This window comes from Chlorocebus sabaeus, chromosome 2, assembly GCF_047675955.1.
Source record: "Chlorocebus sabaeus isolate Y175 chromosome 2, mChlSab1.0.hap1, whole genome shotgun sequence".
Taxonomy (NCBI): Eukaryota; Metazoa; Chordata; class Mammalia; order Primates; family Cercopithecidae; genus Chlorocebus; species Chlorocebus sabaeus.
In genome coordinates, this window is record NC_132905.1 from 86,810,052 (window position 1) to 86,832,348 (window position 22,297).

The 22,297-nt window shown below is 35.2% G+C and overlaps 1 protein-coding gene across 6 annotated transcripts in view; it reads right to left on the bottom strand.

The window, feature by feature from the left end:
* The window catches only part of USP25 (ubiquitin specific peptidase 25), a 144,231-nt gene that overhangs the window by 76,476 nt on the left and 45,458 nt on the right, over positions 1-22,297 (bottom strand). For all 6 annotated transcript variants that reach the window (XM_007966899.3, XM_007966889.3, XM_037982811.2 and 3 more), the window contains exons 4-5: positions 20,558-20,681; positions 7,050-7,212 (exon numbers count right to left, since the gene is read on the bottom strand). In XM_007966899.3, the coding sequence (XP_007965090.3) occupies positions 7,050-7,212; positions 20,558-20,681 (287 nt within the window). The remainder of the gene's footprint in view (positions 1-7,049; positions 7,213-20,557; positions 20,682-22,297) is intronic.

Consider the following 22,297-nt stretch of genomic DNA (forward strand, 5'->3'; position numbering starts at 1 on the left):
AGGGACATGGATGCAGCTGGAAACCATCATTCTTAGCAAACTATCACAAGAACAGAAAACCAAACACCGCATGTTCTCACTCATAGGTGGGAACTGAACAATGAGATCACTTGGACTTGGGAAGGGGAACATCACACACCGGGGCCTATCATGGGGAGGGGGGAGGGGGGAGGGATTGCATTGGGAGTTGTATCAGATGTAAATGATGAGTTGATGGGTGCTGATGAGTTGATGGGTGCAGCACAGCAACATGGCACAAGTATACATATGTAACAAACCTGCACGTTATGCACATGTACCCTAGAACTTAAAGTATAATAATAAAAAATAAATAAAAATTAAAAAAAAAAATAACAATGTCAGGGGACTCTCAATAAAGATACAAAGTTCCACAAAAGATTCTGCTGTACATCAAAAAATAGCTGGCACATTTCAAGGAGGACAAGATTAGCAATATCATGAAAAGTTGACACATTCTTCCAATAAATTAAGGACAGGGAAATAACCTTTGGATTTGGCAACTGGAAAGTCATGTTTTCAGTTGAGTGGTAGAGGAAGAATAGAGGCATTAAATAATTGGAAAATGGGGTATAGAGTAGCACCCTCTTATCCAAAAGGGATACATTCCAAAACCTCCTCTGAATACCTGAAACCGCAGATATTACCGAACCCCATATATACTATGATTTTTTTCCTTGCATACCTATGATAGTTTAATTTATAAATTGGGCACAGTATGAGATTAACAACAATAATAATAAAATAGATCAATTGTAAAAAACACACTGCAACAAAAGTTATATGAATGTGGTCTCCCTCTCCTTCTCTCTCTCAGTACTGTAATATTTTCAGCCACAATTAACAGCAGGTAACTGAAACAGCAGAAAGTGAAACCAAAGATAAGGGGAGTAATTTAAGTAGGGGAGACAAACCATGGACTATTCTTTTGAGGAATTTAAAGAGGAAAGAGAATGCTGGCAGGTTAGAAGAATCTCAATCCCACTTCTATTCTCTGAGCTCCCACTGTAGATAGAGTATTTTCCTTGTTCCTGGACACTTAGAACTTCCTTTGGTGTGGGTGGTCAAGAATTATTTCAGCTTCTGTTGACTGAAATGTTTTTCTTCATTTTAAAAGACTTCTGCTAGGTATAAAATTCAAGATGGCCAGTTATTTATTTCCAGCACTTTAAAGACATTATTTCTGCTGATGTGTGACTTGATGTTTAAAGTTATCAAAGTCAACTATTAGTCTTGTTTTCGCTCCTTTATATGTGTATCTTTCTCCTCCTTGCAACTTTTAGAATTTCTGTCTATAGTTACTTTTTTGTTTTATGATGATGTACTCTGGTGCAGTATTCTTTATGTTTATACTATTTGATTCATATTGCTTCCTGAATCTATGACTTGATCTCTCTCAAGTTTGGAATATTGTGAATCATCTCTTCAAATATGCTTTTGCCCTATTTCCTTTTACTCTCCTTCTGGAACTACAAATACACTGTTAGTACTACTCACCACACCCAAAGTAACTCTTTGATGCTCCCATCTTTATGTCATAGCTTTAGTCTGAAAAATACTCTCCAGATTAATTTACCAGTTGGCTAATTATCCCTTCAGTTGTGTCTAGTAACGCTGCTAAATTTATCCACTGACTTCTTAGTTTCATTTATATTTTTCCATTCTGAAATTTCCATTTTGTTCTTTATAGTTTTTAGTTTTCTTCAGACTCTCAACCTTGCTTTTAATTCCTTGAACACATTAATTATTATTATGGCAGACACATATTCCGATTTTCCTGTGCTGTTTTCTATTGTCCATTTTTTTTGTATTAGTTTTCACACACATCTTATTTTCTGGTATGACTGACCTGAGTACTAGACATTGTGTATGAAAAATGAAGGAAAGGTTCCCAGATAATATTATCTTCTAAGAGAGAATTTACATTTGCTCTGGCAGGCAGGTAGACTAGAGTCACTTCCAGTCTCAGGTCGCCTTAATCCAATACATTCTGAGATAATTCAGAAACTAGGAAGCCTGTCTTAACTTTCAGTTATCAGTTAATGCTACATTCTAACCATTTAGAAATCCAATTCAAAGTCTAAGATGTTTTACTAGGGCTCAAACTTTGCGCAAAAATTTTCTTAGTTCCTCAGCCACTCAGCAGTCAGTTCTGGAGATGCCTAAAAGACAAAATCCATCAAAAATAACAAGCTCATTCTCTGACTATCTTTCTTTACTCAAAATTCCTCACTGCTTTAGGACCCCAGGATGCCCTCAACAAGTTGGTTTTATTTGTTTTTGAATCCCGCAAAACATCATGAGGCAGATGGTCTAAAACAACTTCATCTGCCATTACCCAGTGAAACTCATCACCATCGATCATCACAACAAATCATAAAAATTAAGTTTTTCAAGTCCCAAATACCCTATATCCTTCACCAAAGTCATATGAGTACTGTCCAATGTATTCCTTCAAAAGAGGTAGGAAAGGGTAACTTTTACTGCCTAAAGAGTGTTTTTGATTAATGCACCTGAAAATCAGCATCCTTTCATTCAGTCCAAAGCTAATATGTGAATTTTGAAAAGCATTTTCGAAAATGAAGTTTGGTTAGCTTCCTGCTAATAACAAAGACCAAATGGAGCATAAGAGTCGAAATACTTTGTGAAAAAGAAAAACAGTGATGACAAGAGTGCAGAGGAAACGAAACACAAACTGCCTACAATGGAGAGTACTGAGAAGCACGATAAATTCTCCTTGGAGGATTAAAAAAATAATTAGAAAGGTATCACGTAAGTTTCATGGTGAGGCAGGGACTGAAAAATAGATGGCATTGTTGAAACTAAACGTCTATGTACAGAACAATTAAATCCCCATGTCCTTTCCAGACCCAGCACATTCAGACAACTGCCTCCTCTCTGTGGGGGTACAGGAAATTTAGTCTATTGAGATCTTCAATGACTCAGGTTCAGAAAAAACTGTATGTCGCGGTAGAAAGGAGAGATAAGATTCAGAGCTATGAATAGCAAGATTAAGTAAAAAACATGTAAACTGATACCCACATCAACCAATCCCATTTCTCTAGACTTACTTTTAAAAAGCGAGTCATCATGCTTAAACCAAAAAAAATCAGAATCCACTCCAAATCTGAAATAGAGAAATGTTCTGTGGGACAGAACTCCAAAAACAAACAAACAAAAAAGGAAGCTAATATGTGTGGTCATACAGAATATATTACTAAGACCATAACAATGATGTTGAAGCATTTAGAAAATATTAAAGTATATAGAAAATAGGGGGAAAAAGGCAGCAATTGACAACACCAGGATAACAAAGTACTACAGACAGGAGGGCCTAGTGAATCACTGTAATATTTATAAAGTTACAAAAAATGTAAATACTGACTACCTACTATTTTTAATTTGTATTATAACTATGTTGAGAGATGAAAGAAAGGGCAATTCTAGGCAGGTGAACCGAAAGAGCGAACCCCTATCTCAGTGGGAAGGCATGCCATTTAGAAAAATGAAGATAGAGAAGAAATGGACTAGATATAGGTGTCTTTCAAGGGGCAGGACTAGGAAGCAGACAGGTTTAAGCATTTTAGTGCCATATGATTTTTTTCTTTGATGAAAATTAAACAGATAAAAGCAAGGAGTATGAATAAGCATTTTAAATTATATCCTGTTTTGACAATATGCATCATTTTAAAAAATATCCTCACTTAATATTTTAGATACTCCATACATGCTCCCTTTTGGTTCATTCATCCATTCGTGTAATAATTACTAGATGGACTATTCCAATGTGCCAGACACTGTATTATATATACTAATATAGAGTAACCTAAATGCGCTCTCTGCCCACAGGGTGGGTGTATTTTAGTAAAATTTATAAAATACAGGGTGCCCTGTATTTTAGTCAGCCTGCGGTTACATGATTTATGAGCAAGGTAACCACATACTTTACCATCATACACAGCAGGGCTTTAGGACTAAGTGACAGGTGCCAACAGATCTACAAGAGGAGTAAAATGGACTACGACAAGCAAACTGAGAAGTATAAGCACCTTACTTCTCGGCATCACAGAAGCATCCACATGGAAAGGTGCTAAGGGGCTAAGGGTCATCATGAGCACCCACAGCACTTCAACAAGATGTCCCGGAGCTACAGAGGAGAACGTACACCTCCAAATAGCCAACTCATTCACCGACACCCTAGTGGGGAAAGCTGCAATCCGTACTTTCTACATAAAAGTACCAAGTGAACAGGACAAAAACAATCCTGACTAGCTGAGGGGTTGATGTCCAACCTAAAGACAGGCTAATGTTGCCAGCAACCAAAAGATTATTTAAGCCATTACCTGTATAATCTTCTCTTTGTTTATATTCCCTTTCTTACATTCTGTTCCCCCTTTCTACCAAAATACTGGTCTCAATATCTAAAATAATAAGTACGCAAAGCTATCTATACCTGTTGTAGCCTACCCCAGCTATATACTTTGAAGTTAAAGGGTGATATTACTAGTAAACTTCCATAACTGGTCAATATATTTACAAGAAAAAGAATTAGAATTCCCAGTTGTTTCATATTAGTCCGACCAACTAAGTAAATTCCATCCCTGAGAAAATTCTGTAATCAAAACTTTACAGTACATTTACATCACAATTTGAATAACTTCCAACTCACTCAGTCTGGAAAACAACAAAACCTACAACACTAAGGTAGATTTTTGCCCCAATTTTTCATTCATAAGTAAAAAGTCCATTTATGATGGTCAAGTATTATATCTCAGTTTATATTTTAGAGTTAAGCAATAATGGTAGAAAATTTTTAAGAAGACTCTACTAAAGATAAAAATTAAAAGCTACTTAAAATAGTTTAATAGTAATAATAAAATTACCACAAAAAGTAAAACTTCAGGTCATCTCTAGCCAAATTTTTCTGCCCTGCCCCGCCTAACATTTTCTACAGTTCGATGCTTAATGTTTTCTACTTCCTGAAAAGTCATTATCTTATTAGGCCATTAAAACCTGAATTTTTAAGCTTATAGGTTACTTCTCCTAGAGGTTTAGATTTCACCCAAAGAAAAATAAATAAATCAAGCCCTCTTATACTTGCCTATGTTAAGGAGTAAGCAGTCACTAAACAGATAAAATTTTAAAACTAGTATAATTACTAGTTTTTAAATAAGCTAGGCATTTTTTTAAAAGATAATTTTTTTCTAGCCCATTCCCTCCTTCTCAAAAAAAAAAAAAAAAAAAAACTAAGCTAAAAAGAAAAGCTAGGATTAGCAAACTGAGGGTAGAAATAGATTGTGACTGTATCAAGATTAAACTGAGCTGCTGAAAGAAGTTTATTCTACTAAAACAAAAGGTCATTATCCCTATATCAGCATCTATCATTTCAAACAGACCTTCCGTACAAATACAGGATGGAGAAATAAAAAGCAACTATTCTAACAATATTATTTACAAATACTTTATTTCTTCTTACACTTTTCTAAGAAAAGCTTCTCATCAATGACCCTCATGTATCTGTCACAATCACGCTGAGACAGCATCTACCTGACCAAATACAGGCAGCAAAACATGTTCATGAACACTCAGTTCACAGCCTTACAACTACACTTAATATTTTAAAACTATGTCTGAATTATAACATGTACAAACCTTCTTAATAAATAGTGCAAGTAAAGTGAGATGGCCTATTAAGATGATCTAAGAAACTCTAAGGTATCAACATTTTAGATATTATTTTTGGCATGTAAGTAAACAAATAATGTATAATCAAGGCTAGAAGTAAAGATACTACTATAGATTTATGTTAACCCAGGTATTCCTTAGCATCTTAATGTCCTGCAAAAACCAACAGCATAGCATATTACTTATTAGGATGCACCACAGCATATTAAAAAGTGAGGTAAATCCAGAAAAACAAAGGAAATCAAATTATGCGATATTACGCACCAGAAGCAAAAAGGGAGAAAAATGTGAAAACCATAGCACTGAAGTATATAAAAAAAGTTAAAATTACAGGTTAGCAAAAACAGTTAACTTGTAGAAAATGAACCAAATAAACTGTTAGTTGCCTTAACACCGTATGAAAGTTTAAGCTGTCACACACACAGCTTTGGAAAGTTACAACACGAAGACACATTTTGAACTTTAAAAATAGCATGCATGTACAGTGATGTAAAAAGCATTCATCAGGAACATGAAATAATAAGCTATAATTCAATTGCCTTACAAAAAAAACACAAAATATTAGTTAACTTTCCTAAGGAGTAACAAAAATTAAGGATATATTATTCATAAATTGTTTTAAGGTTTTACAATCTGATGGATAACATTATCAATGTCAACTGAGAATGATAAAGAATTCTGATAATAGTCCTTAACACGTAAAGGAAACGGTTCCAAATTGAGAAGACAATGAAGACAATGGATATCTACACATACATATGTCTCTTATTTTAGAATAAGCAGATCAAGAAACATATCATTGAGGGATTTCTTAGTAAAAAAAGATAATGTGTTATTCTTAATTTATCAATATTTATTCATCACATCATTTCATATGCAAACTGAGATTTGCAAATCTATACCAACCTCAAATAAAATTCCTCTTCTTATTAAAAATATTGTCTATAATTCTATAAACAACATTGTCTAGTATATACAAATAAATCTGATCTGACCCACAAAAAGCCAGCTCTGGTTTCAAACTTGATTACAATGCTTCCATAAATTTGCAGGGAAATATATACAAAATTATTTCCACCCCAACAGTTCCTAAAAGCAAAAAGAAAGGATAAATTGATTCCAAATAAGTGCAAGGTATCAGTAGTGATCTACTGTTAAAAAACACATACTAGAAATGAAAAAGAAAGAGGAATGGGAGGATACGGCAATCCCCAAGCTAGTTTATTAGACTAAAGAGTATATTAAAAACTTCTCTGTACTTAAAGTATACAACTTAAACACAACCAACTCACTTTCCATAGCTATCATACACATCAAATAAGAACTGAATAAAGAAAGATCCTTACCTGAATAACAGCACTAAACCAACAAGTATTGCCAACATTCTTTAGCCCAACAGGAGCTTTGTCCTGTCTTTTTCTATCATAAGGGTTTCGAGAATCCCTCCAAACTTCTGTAGGTGTCCTCTTCAAACATGCTTTATTCTCTGCTATGCTGGCTTCAAGAACTCTTAAGCAATGGTGGAAAAAAATGCAGCATTATATAATGGTATATCCCAGCCATACCACACATTTTAAAAGCACTTTCATTACATAAGATTTGAATAATGTATTTGAAGAAATAATATTTAATACTAACTTTACTCAAATAGAGGTTTTAGCAGTGTCAATGCTAATACATAGAGAAGTGTAGCCTTTCTTCCTAAATGAAATTTCAAACATAAAATGGTAGTGTTATATAATAGTACAGTAAATCACATTTCAACAAGTCAGATATTTAGTACCAGGAATATATAGCACCCAGATGGATTTTCTGAGAAATAACGATTAAAGCATATATCTACAATGTAACATAATGACTTCTTATAACAATTACTCTGAATCAAGAAAACATTAAAAACTGAACAAGTTGCATTTTTACCACCGACCACTTAGTTCTTCTACAAAAAAAAGTTAACTGAGTTAAACTTTATGATTCCTTTCAATTCTTGAGATCTATGTCCCTATGACAGCCAAGTAATGGAAAAGAAAACCTATAGTTCACTGCCTTGCCCAAAAGTTTGTCTTTGGGAAAAATTAATGAAATATTAGAATACATATTAGAATAATAAAAGATAGTTAACCTTTCCAAAATAAACTCACCTACGAATATCTTAGGCACATCTAAACATGAGAAAGCAATGTTACTTTGCTAATGATGTTTCTTGCTCCTGAGCACGCAACAACGCAACTATAATCGTAACTGGAAAACCCTGGTTCCCACATAGGATCTAACCAAGCATTCTGCTTGCTCAAGAAACGTGTTACTTGCTACTTGGCTTCAGCCAAAAACAAAAAAGAAGAAAAAAAGAAACCTGTTACTTATTATTCTAAATCACCATAAACATCATTCAGGTATCCGACCCACTTTCTGTTAATTACCAGAACCTCAATTTTTTGGTTTATCAAGAAAATCTCATTCATTCTACACCATTTTTATCCTAAAGATTTTATCCTATCAGACTAATGTCAAAATAATATTATTTTATCCTTAACATCAATACTTACCACAAGACATTAGATACAATGAAATCTAAAATATCACTAAAATATCCCATGTGAATACAAAAGTCAGTCTTTGAGAATCAATAAAACGTAAATTTTTGAAAAACTGGCAACATGATATGTTAAAATGTAAACTCACGTAGTTAAAAGTAAACAGGTCACACTTCTGTCACACTTAAGAGTGACCCAACGGGGCAGCACTACTCACTGCCCAAAAATCAACTCCCACAGGCAATGCCAGACTTGGTTTTTTTCACTAAAAGACACCAGAAGTTCTTGAAAGACATTTACTTAGATGAACTGGGGCAGAGGAAAACCAAGGAACATCTAGAACATTCTACGGTTACCAGGAAACAAGTTTTCAAGAATACAAGGGAGAGATAAAAAGAGAGTCAACTTGACTCTCCTACTGGAGACCTAGGAGGTCCTAAAGACCTTCTAACAGTTATTGCAGTTCGGCAGAATGATAATAACCAGAACAACCTGAATTTGTACAAACTGTTTATGCTCAAAAAAGAAAGGTTAATGTACAGTGTATAAAAAGTAACCGTAATACAAAAGATGGTGGTATATAGAGGGCATATTTAACTTTTTATTGACTTTTATAAATGGCAGTATTCTCATTTGGAAATTTTGTTCCTTTTGTAATATATATGTATACTTAGACATTTAGATACAGCCAACTTATTTTTATCTTGGTAGTCAGAGATAAACTAAAACACGGAGTAAGTTCTGGGAAAGATAGATAAAAACGATACCATAAAACAAGTAGTATCAGTGATCCTACGTAAGAGATAGAAGAGGTACCAAGCAGTTGACTAGTACCAGTGCAGATAGACAACAATTATGTAAAAAGAGGATTCTACAGCATAGTCTAAAATATAAACTGCTCAAAAGTCTAAAAGAACCAGACATAATCCTGAATCTACAGCATATGAACATCTGTCATTATATTTAACTACTAATTATACCAAGAAACAAATCCTTCTTAATAATGTCAACAAAGCAGATATAAGCAGGAAATGGTTCATATACACATTAGTTACAGAAAACTTGAGGACATCTGATTTCTGCACTATACACCCTAAGTATATTTTTCATATTCCAGATCTGGGCTAAGATTACTAAACCCCAGGAAGGTCTTCTGAAATGTTTTAAGTATAGTCAATTCCTTTATGCCCCGCTTCTGCTCTACCAAAAAATACACACCACTTGATTTGCATGTTTACATATAAAATATTTAATGAAACGTCATATTGATATATTGAGATAATGTAAGCTTTTTAGTTCCTTTGCCTTCTCTCTCCCCACACAGAACTTGCAAGAATGTGTGGCCTCAAATGTACTTCTAGGAGCAAGTAACGCCTGAACCATTTGTCACACCATTCCAAAAAGGAAGTTAGAAGGGCAAGAAAGTTAAGGATATGAACGAAGACAACATCTTCCCAGCACTCCTATACAACTTTCTTTACAGAGGTCAAATGAGGTACAAAGTGTAACAACTTTGATTAAAGTTCAAGAGATGCATGTAAGGGCTCATTGCTCCTCAAAGTCACCTATGATCTAAAAATAATAACCATTCCCTAAGTAGCTCAATTCAGTCATATGGAAGACATCACCATTCACTGTAACAAAAGTATGAGTTTTTAAGAAACAGGTTTATCATAATACACCTTAACCAAACCACATGGTAGAATTATGGTGCAAAAAAAAAGAATATAGGTGAAAGGGGAATGCCATGATTTCATGACCCTCTTAATTTAAACATATTTTATCACCAGAATTTCACAGCATGCCTCAGTAGGTTTCCTCCTACCATCTCCTCTTGGTTCCTAAAGAACTTAATAAACACACTTATCACTGTGCCAAAAATATTAACCAGTGTCTCCAATCAGTGTCTGAAAAGTAGAAACAAGAATTTGCTTTACTGCTAGAGGGAACATTATATAATGAGGGATAAACACGTTTTTAAAGTACATGGATGATTAAGATATTAAATGCTGCTACTTCTTGGTTACTGATTGACTGACTGATTGTAAAAGTCAACCTCTAGCTCAAATACTGCTCTATTGCTACGCCTGATCCCCTTCTGTAATCTAGCACTGGCACCATAAATCCAAACTTTTTATAAAGCAAAATCCTGCATAAGGGTTCCTCCCCGGCCTTTCCAATGATACCACCCAAGCGCTTAAGTATAAGGCATGCAATAGCTAAAATCCAGTTATTACCAGCTGGTAGAGGAAAAAAAAATAGGTAAATCTCAGAGAGCTCAGAGATAGCCTATAACAAAATGTTTGAAGGGTAAACTCATAAGCCACAAACCAAAAACCAGCCTGACCTATCACCTTGCTTTATCTTCTCAAAATTGGTCATGACCTTGGTATTAAGCAATATAAAAAGATGACAAAATGTTTTGCTGCCTCTTTTCCTTCCACACACTACACTAAATGTTTAAAGTATTTACATATGGTAGATGTTCATGTTTCCATCAAATTTTATTACACAGTGGTTTTCTTTGGGGGGAAGACAGGGTGTTATTATTTTATTGTTTTGTGTTGTTAAATTGCCTACAGCAGTAATACTGAACATATCCCATTTTATAGCTCACCTAAGCCCCTTTTTGGGAAGTATTACACTCACTGAGAAACAAGCATATACTTTAAGCTGTATAGATCAACCGGAAAGAAAAAAAAGGGGGTGGGGGGAGACATCTCATTTGATTTCCTAAAAAAGCAAAAACAAAACTAATGGTATTTTAATTGGGATCAAACTAAACCCATAAATCAATTTAAGAAGAACTGACCAGTTTGACGATGGTCAGTATTCCAATTTATGAAACAGCATATGTTTCAAAATATTTATGTATTCTTTAATGTGTCTTAATGATGTTTAATCATTTTCTTCATGGACATTCTTATATATTTCTTAGATTTACTCCAGGTAAGTTTTTGTCAAAAATCAGTTGGCTGTAGGTGTATCCATTTCTGGGCTATTCTGTTCCACTGGTCTACGTGTCTGTTTTTTACACTAATGTCATTGTTTTGCTTACTATATTCTAGCAGTATGTTCGGAAGTCAGGTAATGACGCCTCTAGCTTTTGTTCCTTTTGTCAGGTGTTCTTTGGCTATTTGGGCTCTCTTGTGGTTCCATATGAATTTACGGGATTGTCATTTCTAATTCTCTGAAGGGTCACTGGAATTTTGATATGGACTGCAGTAAGTCTGGAGATGACTTTAGGGAGTATGGCCACTTTAACAATATGAATTCTTCTAATCCATGAACATATGATGTATTTCCACTTGTTTGTGTCTTCTATTTCTTTGCTCAATGTTTTATAGTTTTCAGTGTAGCGATCTTTTACCTCTTTAAGTTTATTCTTAGGGCATCTTGATTTTTTGTAGCTATTGTAAATGAAATTTTCTTAATTTTTCAAATAACTCACAATTAGCATATACAAGTGCTGATTTTTGTACATTAACTTTGTGTCCTACAACTTTACTGAATTCATTATGAGTTCTAGCAGTTTTTTGGTCAACTCTTTAGGGTTTTCTAGATTTAAGATCATATCACCTGAAAACAGATTACTTTCTCCTTTCCAATTTCGATGTCTTTTATTTCTTTCTCCTGCCTAACCGCTCAAATACTTCCATTACTATGTTGAATAGGATTGCTGGAAGTGTGCATCTTTGTTAGGTTCTTGATCTTAATGGAAAAGCTTTCATTTTTTCCCCCATGTGGCATACTACTAGCTGTGGGTTTCTCAACTATAGTCTTTATTGTGTTGAGGTACATACTTTCTCTATCTATTTTGAGAGTTTTTATCATGAAGGGATGTTAAAATTTGTAATGTGCTTTTCTCTGCATCTACTGAAATTATATGGTTTTCATTCTCTTTGTTAATGTGATGTATCACATTTATTGATTTGTGTATGTTGAAACATCCCTGCATCTCTGGGATGAACCCTGATCATAGTGGATGACGTTTTTAATATGCTGTTGAACTGGCTTGCTAGAATCTGGTTGAGAATTTCTGCATCTAGGTTCATCAGGGATACTGGCCTGTAGTTTTCTTTTTGTTGTATCCTTGTCTAGTTTTTGAATCAGGGTAATGCTGGCCTCATAAAATGAGTTTGGAAGTATTCCCTCCTCTCTAATTTTCCAGAATAGTTTGAGAATTAATATTAGTTGCTCTTTAAATATTTGATAGACTTCAGCAATGTAGCCATCAGAAACTGGGCTTTTTTTTTTGTCAGGCTTTAGTAGTTCAATTTTCTCACTCATTGTGGTCTGCTTATTTTTTTCCATTTCTCCTTAATTTAATCTTGGTAGGTTGTGTGTTCAATAATTTATCCATTTCTTCTATATTCTAGAATTTGTTGGTATACAGTTGTTCATAATAGTCTCTTGTGATCCTCCAATTCTGTGATACATTAGTAACGTTTCATTTTTCATGTCTGGTTTTATTTATTTGAGTCCTTTTTTTTTTTCTTAGTCTAAAGGTTTGTTAATTCTGTTTATCTTCTTTAAAAAATTTCATTGATCTTTTGAATTGCTTTTTTAGTCTCCATTTGTTTACTTTTGCTCTAAGCTTTATTATTTCCATCCTACCAATTTTGGGTTTAGTTTGTTCTTGCTTTTCAAGTTTCTCTGAGTTGCACAGTTAAGCTGTTTATTGGAAATCTTTCTTCATTTCTGATGCAGGCATTTATCGCCATAAAATTCCCACTTAGAACAGGTTTCACTGTGTCCCATAGGTTTTGGTATAATGTGTTTCCACGCTCCTTTGTCCCAGCGAACTTTCTAATTACCCTTTTAATTTCTTCACTGACCCATTGGTTATTAAGGTGCATATTAACTTCCATGTATTTGTTGGTTTCTAATGTTTTTCTTGTTGTTGATTTCTAGTTTTACACAGTTGTGGTCCGGTAAAATACTTGATACCATCTCTAACATATGATCTTTACTGGAGAATATTCCATGCACAGTTGAGAAGAATGTGTATTCTGCAGCTGTTAATGTTCTGTAAATGTCCACGGCATAGTTTAAGTCTCATGTTTCTAAATCATTTGTCTATTGTTAAAAGTGGATGCCGAAGTCCCTAATACTGTTGTATTGGAGTCTATTTCCCACTTTAAATCTAATAATATTTTCTTTATCTATTTGGATGTTCTGGTGTTCAGTGCTAATTTATTTACAGTTTTGTTCTTGGTGAATTGATCCTTTCATTATTACATAATGACTTTGTCTCTTCTCACAGTTTTTGACTTAAAGTCTACTGTATCTAGTACAATTATGGCTACCTCTGCTCACTTTTAGTTTGCATTTGCATGGGGTATCTTTGTCCATCCCTTCACTTTCAGTCTATGTTTATATTTAATGATGAGGTGGCTCTTGTAGGCAACATATAGTTGGGTCTTTTTTTTTTTTAAATCCATCTAGCTGCTCTGTATTTTTTAATTGGGGAATTTAATCCACTTACATTCATGGTTACTATTGATAAGTAATAATTTACTCAAGCTTTTTTGTTTTCTCAATATTTTGAAGATCCTTGGTTTGATTCTTCCCCTCTTGTTTACTTCGGTGGTTTTCTATAATGCTAAGCTTTGTTTCCTTTCTCGTTTGTCTATCTACTATAATTTTTCTTGTGGTTACCATGGAGCTAACATAAAGAGTCTTACAGTCACAACAGACTATTTTAAGCTAATAACAACTTAACTTTGGTCACACAAAAATAATCTAGACTTTTTCCCCTCACTCCCCTACCCTGCCATGTTTAGTGTTTTGATTGCTATAATTTACATCTTTTTTTTTTTTTTTTTTTTTTTTTTTTGGAAATGGAGTTTAACTTTTGTTGCCCAGGTTGGAGTGCAAGAGCGTGATCTCGGCTCACCGCAACCTCTGCCTCCCGGGTTCAAACGATACTCCTGCCTCAGCCACCCAAGTTGCTTGGATTATAGGCATGCACTACCATGCTCAGCTAATTTTGTATTTTTAGTAGAGATTGGGTTTTTTCATGTTGATCAGGCTGGTCTCAAACTCCTGACCTCAGATGATCTGCCCACCTCAGCCTCCGAAAGTGCTGGGATTAGAGGCGTGAGTCACCACGCCCAGTCACATCTTTATCTTTCATGTGTTCCTTAGCCACTAATTGTAGCTGTTGATGTTTCTGACCTTTTTAACTTTAAACCTTCATATTAGAGGACTGAAGGAATTACACAGCACCATTATAGCACTGGGGTATTCTGAATATGATTATGGATTTACCTATATTGATGAGTTTTGTATTTTCACATATTTTCACGATATTAATCATTCTTTCATTTCCTATTATTTCCTGTAAGTGTTTCTGTAAGACCAGTCTAGTAGTGATGGATTCTGTCACCTTTGCTTGTCTGGAGCGTCTCTATTTTTTTTTTCATTTCTTAAGGATAGCACTGCCAGATATATTCTTTGCTGACAGTTTATTTATTTATTTTTTTCCCAGCACTGTGAATATGTCATCCCACTCTCTCCTGTCTTGTACTACAGTCTCTGCTGAGAAATGTACTGACAGTGTAACGGGAATTCCCGTATATGTGATGTAATGTTTTCGTCTTACAGCTTTTAGAATTGTGTACCTTTGAGAGGATTTTGGGGGGTTGAATTTTATTGGGGATCTTTTTATTCCTAGATGTCCATAACTTCCCAATACTTTCTTCCAAGAAGTGAAGAAGGGCACAGACAATCTATTTAACCAAATGGGTGGTCTATGCCTTTCTTCACTTCTTCTTTCTCTGGCACTCCCATAATATGAATATAGATTTGCTTAATGGTGTCTGGTAAGTCCTACAGGCTTTCTTCATTCTTTGGTGTTCTTTTTTCTTCTTCTTCTTCTGACTGTGTTATTTCAAAAGATCTGTCTTCATGTTCAGAAATGCATTATTCTGCTTGTTCTAGTCTGTTACTGTGGCTCTCAATTGTATTTGTTTTTTATTTCATTCACTGAATTCCTCAAGCTCCAAGATTTCTGTTTTGTTCCTTTCCGTAATATCTTTGTTCAATTTCTCACTCAGCTCAGGAATTTTTTAAATTAATTTCATTAAATTGTTGTATTCTCTTACAATTCAGAAGTTTCTTTAATGTCATTATTTTGAATTATTTTTCATGCATTTCATAAATATTCTTTTCTTTCGATTCTGTTACTAAAGGTGCATTGTGGTGCCAGGTTTGGAGGTGACAGGTTTCCGTGCTTTTTCATGATTCTTCTGTCTCTATGTTGGTATCTGTGCATCTAATGAACAATTGCTTTTTCCAATTTTAATGAGCAGTTTTCATAAGAAGAGGCTTTTTCCTGTTGATGGGTCCTAGGGTGCTGACTGGAAATGGTGTGTTGGCTTTGGTTCAGGATGGACTCAGTAGTGAGGTCTCCATACACATTTTTCAGCTGGAATCCTCACCTGCGATGTCCGTGATTATCTCAGTGACCTAGTATGCAGGAGACCATGACTGTGGTGGCATGGTTTTTCTGGAGTTGGGGGCAACAGGCTGGTTGCTGGCCAGGCACATGCTGATGCAGCAGGCCAGAAAGGTTGTACGATGGTCCTTCCTGAATGGCAGGGTTACCGCCGGGCTGGCTATCAGGCCGGGGTGGATGCATGCAGGTCTGGAGGCTGTGCATGACTCTGGTGACGTAGGGTTGAGCTGTGGGTAGAATGCCTCCAACCCAGCTACTGGACTAAAGGCAGGCAATTGTGGCCCAGCAGCTGTGCAGAATCCTCCAGTGATACAAGCAGACAACCTTTGGGCCAGCTGTTCAAGCTGGGAGCAAGTTCATGCAGGCCCACTGGCTGTACACTACTCTCTCCCTTGGGGTGGGGCCACCTCCAGGCCAGCTACTGAGCCAGGGACAGGTGTACACTAGCCTGATGGCTGCATGGGGCTGCCCTGCCATGCAGGCCCACCTGCTTCCCTGGGTAATAGGGAGCCTTGTGGGTTTAGGCATCAGGACCCCAGTAGTAACTTTGAGCCTAGGCTCCAAGTAGCCAAAGTATTAATGCTAGAGGCACTTGTGTGGACTTTGCGGAATGAAGGCAATGCCTCTGGGATACAGAGTGGCTACTGGCCTCCAGGTCAGAAGCACTCCAGATGTGGGCTTGGTTTCACAGTTGTGCCATCCCTCAGCTGCTCGGGTTGCAGGGATGCAGAGTGTCAAAGAGGTTCCTGCTCTGGGGGAATGCAGCCACATGTACTTTCAGCAACTGTTTATGCTGGACTTGGGACCTGTGAGGACTGGGGAACGCTCTTGTAGCAGTGACTGCTGGCATCTGTGGCAGTGATGAGTTCGTTCTCATGATTCCCAGCTTACCTTCCTTCCTAGAAGAAGAACCCCCAGCTCTGATTCAATCCTGGCAGGGGAGACAGTATGGCAGACACAGGATACTTTGCTCTCCTCCCTGTGGAGCTATTCTTGACTCCATGCTCCACAGGGACTTTGCCGTTCTCCTGGTGCTCTCCAGTGCATTTCCTCAGTCACTCCAGACAAAATAAACTTATTTATTGTTCTGGTTCCTTTTCGCGAGGGGGATCACAGCCAAGCAACTCCAGTCGGTGATCTTGCTGACATCACTTCCCATCAGTCTTTTTAATTTTAGCCACTGCGATGGATGAATGCTGTAATGTGTTATTCAATGAGATGAACAGAATAAAGCTTTTGATCAAACTTGCACAACCCAGACCACGACCCCTGCCACAATTTTAATACCCAAAACGGAATCACATCCGCAAACATATGCAGAGTACACATTAAGGAACTCGATGTTTCTAACACAGAGGCTACCACAACTTGTTAGACATGTGACTCCTACCAAAAGCTGACCTGTGTATCTGACTGCATGGGGTGTGGCTCCTGCCACCCGGACAGACTGATTACATCGGCCAGTTGACCCCTCTTCCTGGGGATATCAGCGGTACCTCACTGTTGCTGATACTTTTTCAAGCTGCACTGTCGCTGTTCATCAGTCACCTACAGTCACAACCTTGTGGCCCCGGAAACTAATCTGTGTCATATTTCTTACTTTTCCAGGCCATCTATAATCTGACATAATGCAACTTGATGGTTATTCGATGGCCCTTCCATGCTCCTTAGCATCCACAAGTATCTGGCATTACTGAGCACTGAAATCCTCCTTAAAGATCAATTTTAAAAGATTTCTAACTCTGCCTCCCTCATCCACTCCTGTTTCACACACCGTCTTTAGGCAGTTCCCTTTCACACTGCTTCCTCAGTAATGATAAGGATAAAAAATGCAAGCGTTATACAGACCTATTTTAATAATTCAGAATTCCACCCTGACTATTCCTGGACACGATCCTTCTTTCTTTCCCCAATGGCAACTCCAGGCTGAAGATAATAAGAAATAACTAGCTGAAACACAGAAGTAATGAGGAAAAAAGAGAATCTGCAGTCTACCATTGAAGGTGCATGCTCTTTGTAACAATTTTAGCTAGAAAACTTAGCACTATCTTCTAATGAAGCACTTCAAAGTTATTTCATGAGGCAAGCCATTTTCACAAGAAATATACCTTAGACACAAACCAGTCACAATGTAGTTTATTAACAAATTTCAACTGTCCATATTCCACTTGTGTCCTGGAAGTGACAATCAAGAGATAATAAATACATCCAATTCTGACACTAAAAAGTATATAAATACTTTAAAAACGTTCTACTTAAAAAATTTTATCACGAAATATATAAATGTCTAAACACAGGATTCTAAGATGTAAAACGGTAGGCTTTATCTCATCTAATTATACACAATGTAGTATCCTAACATGTAACTTCACATTAAATTATGTCTACTAAAATATAACAAGCAAATGATTCTGGAATTTTATTTGCAAAGATTTTCCCTATATGAACTTTAGTAATGAAGAAGGAGTTAATTTACTTTTAGTATAATATATAAATGTCTTCCTTTAAAATGCATCATTTTCTCTTTTGAATTTAGATTTCTATACCTTAATAAACCCATAGGAGCAAATATCTCTGATAATGTTTCGCTAGAACTCTCCACATCCTCTTTTTTGAATACAACATGATTGACATATGAGTTTATTAAACGCATATTTTGCATTGAACATCCATTTGTTCATTATGGGTTATTGAATTTACACATAATTAATATGACTCTTTTACTTCTAGGGAGTATAGTTTTATGGCATGTTACACTATGCCAAATCTCTCTGTCATCTACAATAATAATATCTACTAAATATTTACTATTTTTAAATTATATTAAAATGTAAAAGACCTAGAATGAAAAAAAGCATTATCTGAAGAGATTTTGTTTTGCCATTTTGGATAAAAACAACTATCCAAAACAATAATATAACATATACATTGAACTGAGTATCAAATTAGGAACAGTCTTCATCCCTTTTTATATTATCTTACTTTTATTATATAATTAGTACATGTTGTTTTAATTAGAAAACACATAATAGAACTACTGATACTAATTGGGTATATAAGCTCACATTTTATATTCATATGCTCATATAAATTCATATAAACAAAAGTAAAATTCTAAAAATAATATTTGTATCAAGTATACATCCTTTTCATAACCCTTTTCACATAAAATCATGTCCCTTACATATGAAATCCAACTCATGTGTTTTGTATTTAAAATATTTCTCAAAGTTTAAGTATTATCAAGTTTTATAATTATTCAAGACAATTATGTACTGCAATACACATTTTAAAAAGAAAAAGAAAAAGCCCAATTCATAGAATTTCTCAAATGCTTCAGAAAACAAGCCTAACTACGTATTTTTTGGTTTTCATTTAAAATTCCTGGCAATAAATATTAGCCACAACTAATGAGGGGGACAACAGATTTTTTTTTTTTTTTTTTGAGACGGAGTCTCGCTCTGTCACTCAGGCTGGAGTACAGTGGCGCAATCTCGGCTCCCTGCAAGCTCCGCCTCCCGGGTTCATCTCATTCTCCTGCCTCAGCCTCCTGAACAGCTGGGACTACAGGCGCTGCCACCACGCCCGGCTAATTTTTTTGTATTTTTAGTAGAGACAGGGTTTCACCATGTAAGCCAGGATGGTCTCAATCTCCTGACCTTGTGTTCCGCCCGGCTTGGCCTCCCAAAGTGCTGGGATTACAGGCTTGAGCCACTGCACCCAGCAGACAATAGATTTTAATTAAGTCTTTACATAATATAATGTCTTACAAAGTAGTTTCCAAAGTAACATTTAAAGACATTAAAAAGTTGCACTAAGATAAAAAATTATATACCTTTGCTAAATATAGCATTTTGAAACATTTCCTACCATATAGTAATCTTTGATTACTCGGAAAGAAATATCCTATTGATATTGCGCCAAGAAAAATTACCTGAGAAATTTGGTACATTCTGTTACCAAAGGACTATGTTAAAGGAACACAGCATTAAAGTCGTAAGATGCATCTGAACTGTGTGCCTTTGGAAAAAGCATTTAACCTCTTACAAGCTAAATTTCTTCTGTAGTAACATAGAGTTACCACTGCCTTCAAATAGTTCTTTGGAGGATTACAGTTAGTTATAATTTAATGGTTTATTAAATTATTGTATCTCCATTTTTAGAGGTATTATGAAAGCCAAATGTATTTTTTAGTCCTTAGATGAATCGAACTGTTTCAAACTAAAAAGTTTTAGTTATTAAATTAAAAACAGCATTCTAGCACACATCTTGGAGCCCTGCCCATTTATTTGAAAAAAATATATAAACATATTATCATACTATAGATCAGAGGTCGGCAAACCACAGCCGAGGGGACAAATTCAACTAGCTGCCTTTGTACACCAAGATTTATTAGGATACAGCCAAGCTCATTATATTATGTATTAGCTATGGCTGCTTTTGCATTATGGCACCAGAGCTGAATAGCTATAACAGAAACCCTATAGCCAACAAAGCCAAAAATATTTACTATTAGCCCTTTACAGAAAAAGGATGCTAACCCTTGCTATAAATTGTTCTAAATTGAACAGTGCATCCAAAAAAGATTAGAGGACGAAAAAAAATGAAAAAAATATTAAAATATGTACCTAAATGTAATCCCTCATACCACCAACCCAAAATCTTAAAAATGTAAACCCAATTGCAATCAAAACTAAATATGAAGATTTTCATTACATAAAATTTAAAAATACACAAGCATATTACTAGTTTAGAGTAACAAAGTATATCTTATTACCTCTTAAAATTAATTTAACCCAATTAATGATTTCTATTTTTAAAAGTACTTATATCTGCTTTATACAAATTATGTTTTTACCTGCTAATGGCTTGTTCCTCATCAGTTATTCCAGTCTCCCTGAATGCCCTGTTTGATTCGGCCAAACTCAAGGCAATTGCTCTCTGAAGATCATCTTTATCATCTCCAGTGAGATCAATCACATCTGAAAAGCAAAACTATCTTTCTCAAAATTAAAAGTAAAACAAAATGAAAAGTAATTCTTATTATGGAGATGTTATATCCAATAATACTATTCAAACCAGTCAGTACCAACTAATTTTGTATTTCTAAAAGCCTATCTAAAAATAAATGCAAACACATTTTTAACTGGTTATACTCAGTAACTCAATGATTTTTTGATAAAATATACCTAAAGCAGTAAGTAGAAATATATTTCACTGCAGAAGAATCTCCATATTTACTACGAGGTCTCTTATTAAAAGCTAATAAGCAGAGAGACTGCTGAGAACAGTTTATCAACAAAAACTGAAATCAATACAATTAAACATTTACATTTCTGCTTTCTGAAGTTAACCCAACTACATACACATTACATTCTGTCCATACTACTACCATCTAGACATTATCAAATTACAGTAATTAACAATTTGCCCTCAAAAACTGATGCTTCAGAAACTGACCACAGATGTACATTTACATACACATTTTCTAAATTCTGGAAGAATGTGCCAAACTATTAACAGTGGTTAACTCTGAGGAAAAAAGTTATAGGAGGAGGAAGTATAAGAATCTTTTATTTTCTATTTAAATACTTCTACACAATCTGAATTATTTAATAAATATACAGTCCTTTTAATTTAAAACAAGATTCTCATTTCACAAAAATGAAGAAATATACAAGTGAATGAAACTGCCCTCTTCTAACAGAAAATAATGGCCTTGATGTTATTAAGTATTAATTCTTTTTCCAAAGAATAAAGGTTACAACTAATACTGCCTTCAATAAAAATGACTTTTAATCCAATTTCCCAATATATATTGGTCAATTTCCCCCAGACAATGCCAATGATAAATACTCCCATTATCATTTAAACAATGATAGAAACCATAGTATACTAAGTAGGGAAGTGGTAACAGGTGATTATGATCAGGACAATACAATCAGAAACAGAAACTATCTGTTATTATCTTTGCATGGTTGGGATTACGCTTATTTGTATTTTGGACATGTTTTGCCTTCACTTTACTTATTTGTATTTTAGTTTTTAGAGACAGGGTCTCACTGTGTCACCCAGGCTAGAGGGCAGTGGCATGATCATAGCTCACTGCAATCTCAAACTCCTGAGCTCCAGTGATCCTCCCACCCCAACCTCCAGAGTAACCAGGACTACAGGCATGCGCCACTTGGCTAATTTTCTTTTTAATATTTTGTAGATACAAGGTTTTGCTTGTTGCCCAGGCTGGTGTATTTTAGACATGTTAAAAATGTTTTCTTTGTAATCACACAACTTTAGAAGAGGGGAAAAAAAAAAACAAAGAGGATAGAGGATGGAGGATAGGTGGCTTTATTTTACCATATGGCTATAAGGTTTTACATAGATGCTAGAAAATGAAAAAAAGTAATATATATTGATGTTTTCCAGAGTCTACTTCTATTTTTCTCCACACGTTCTCCAGATAGTAGCTTGTAAGAAGACTTAAAATATTAGAAAGAATACCTGATCATGGAAGGAAGTGGTGGTGCTTTTTTTAATGTCTTTAGAGATTATAATAAAACTTCACAAAAGTATATTAAGTAGAGCCCCCCAAAAAATTCAA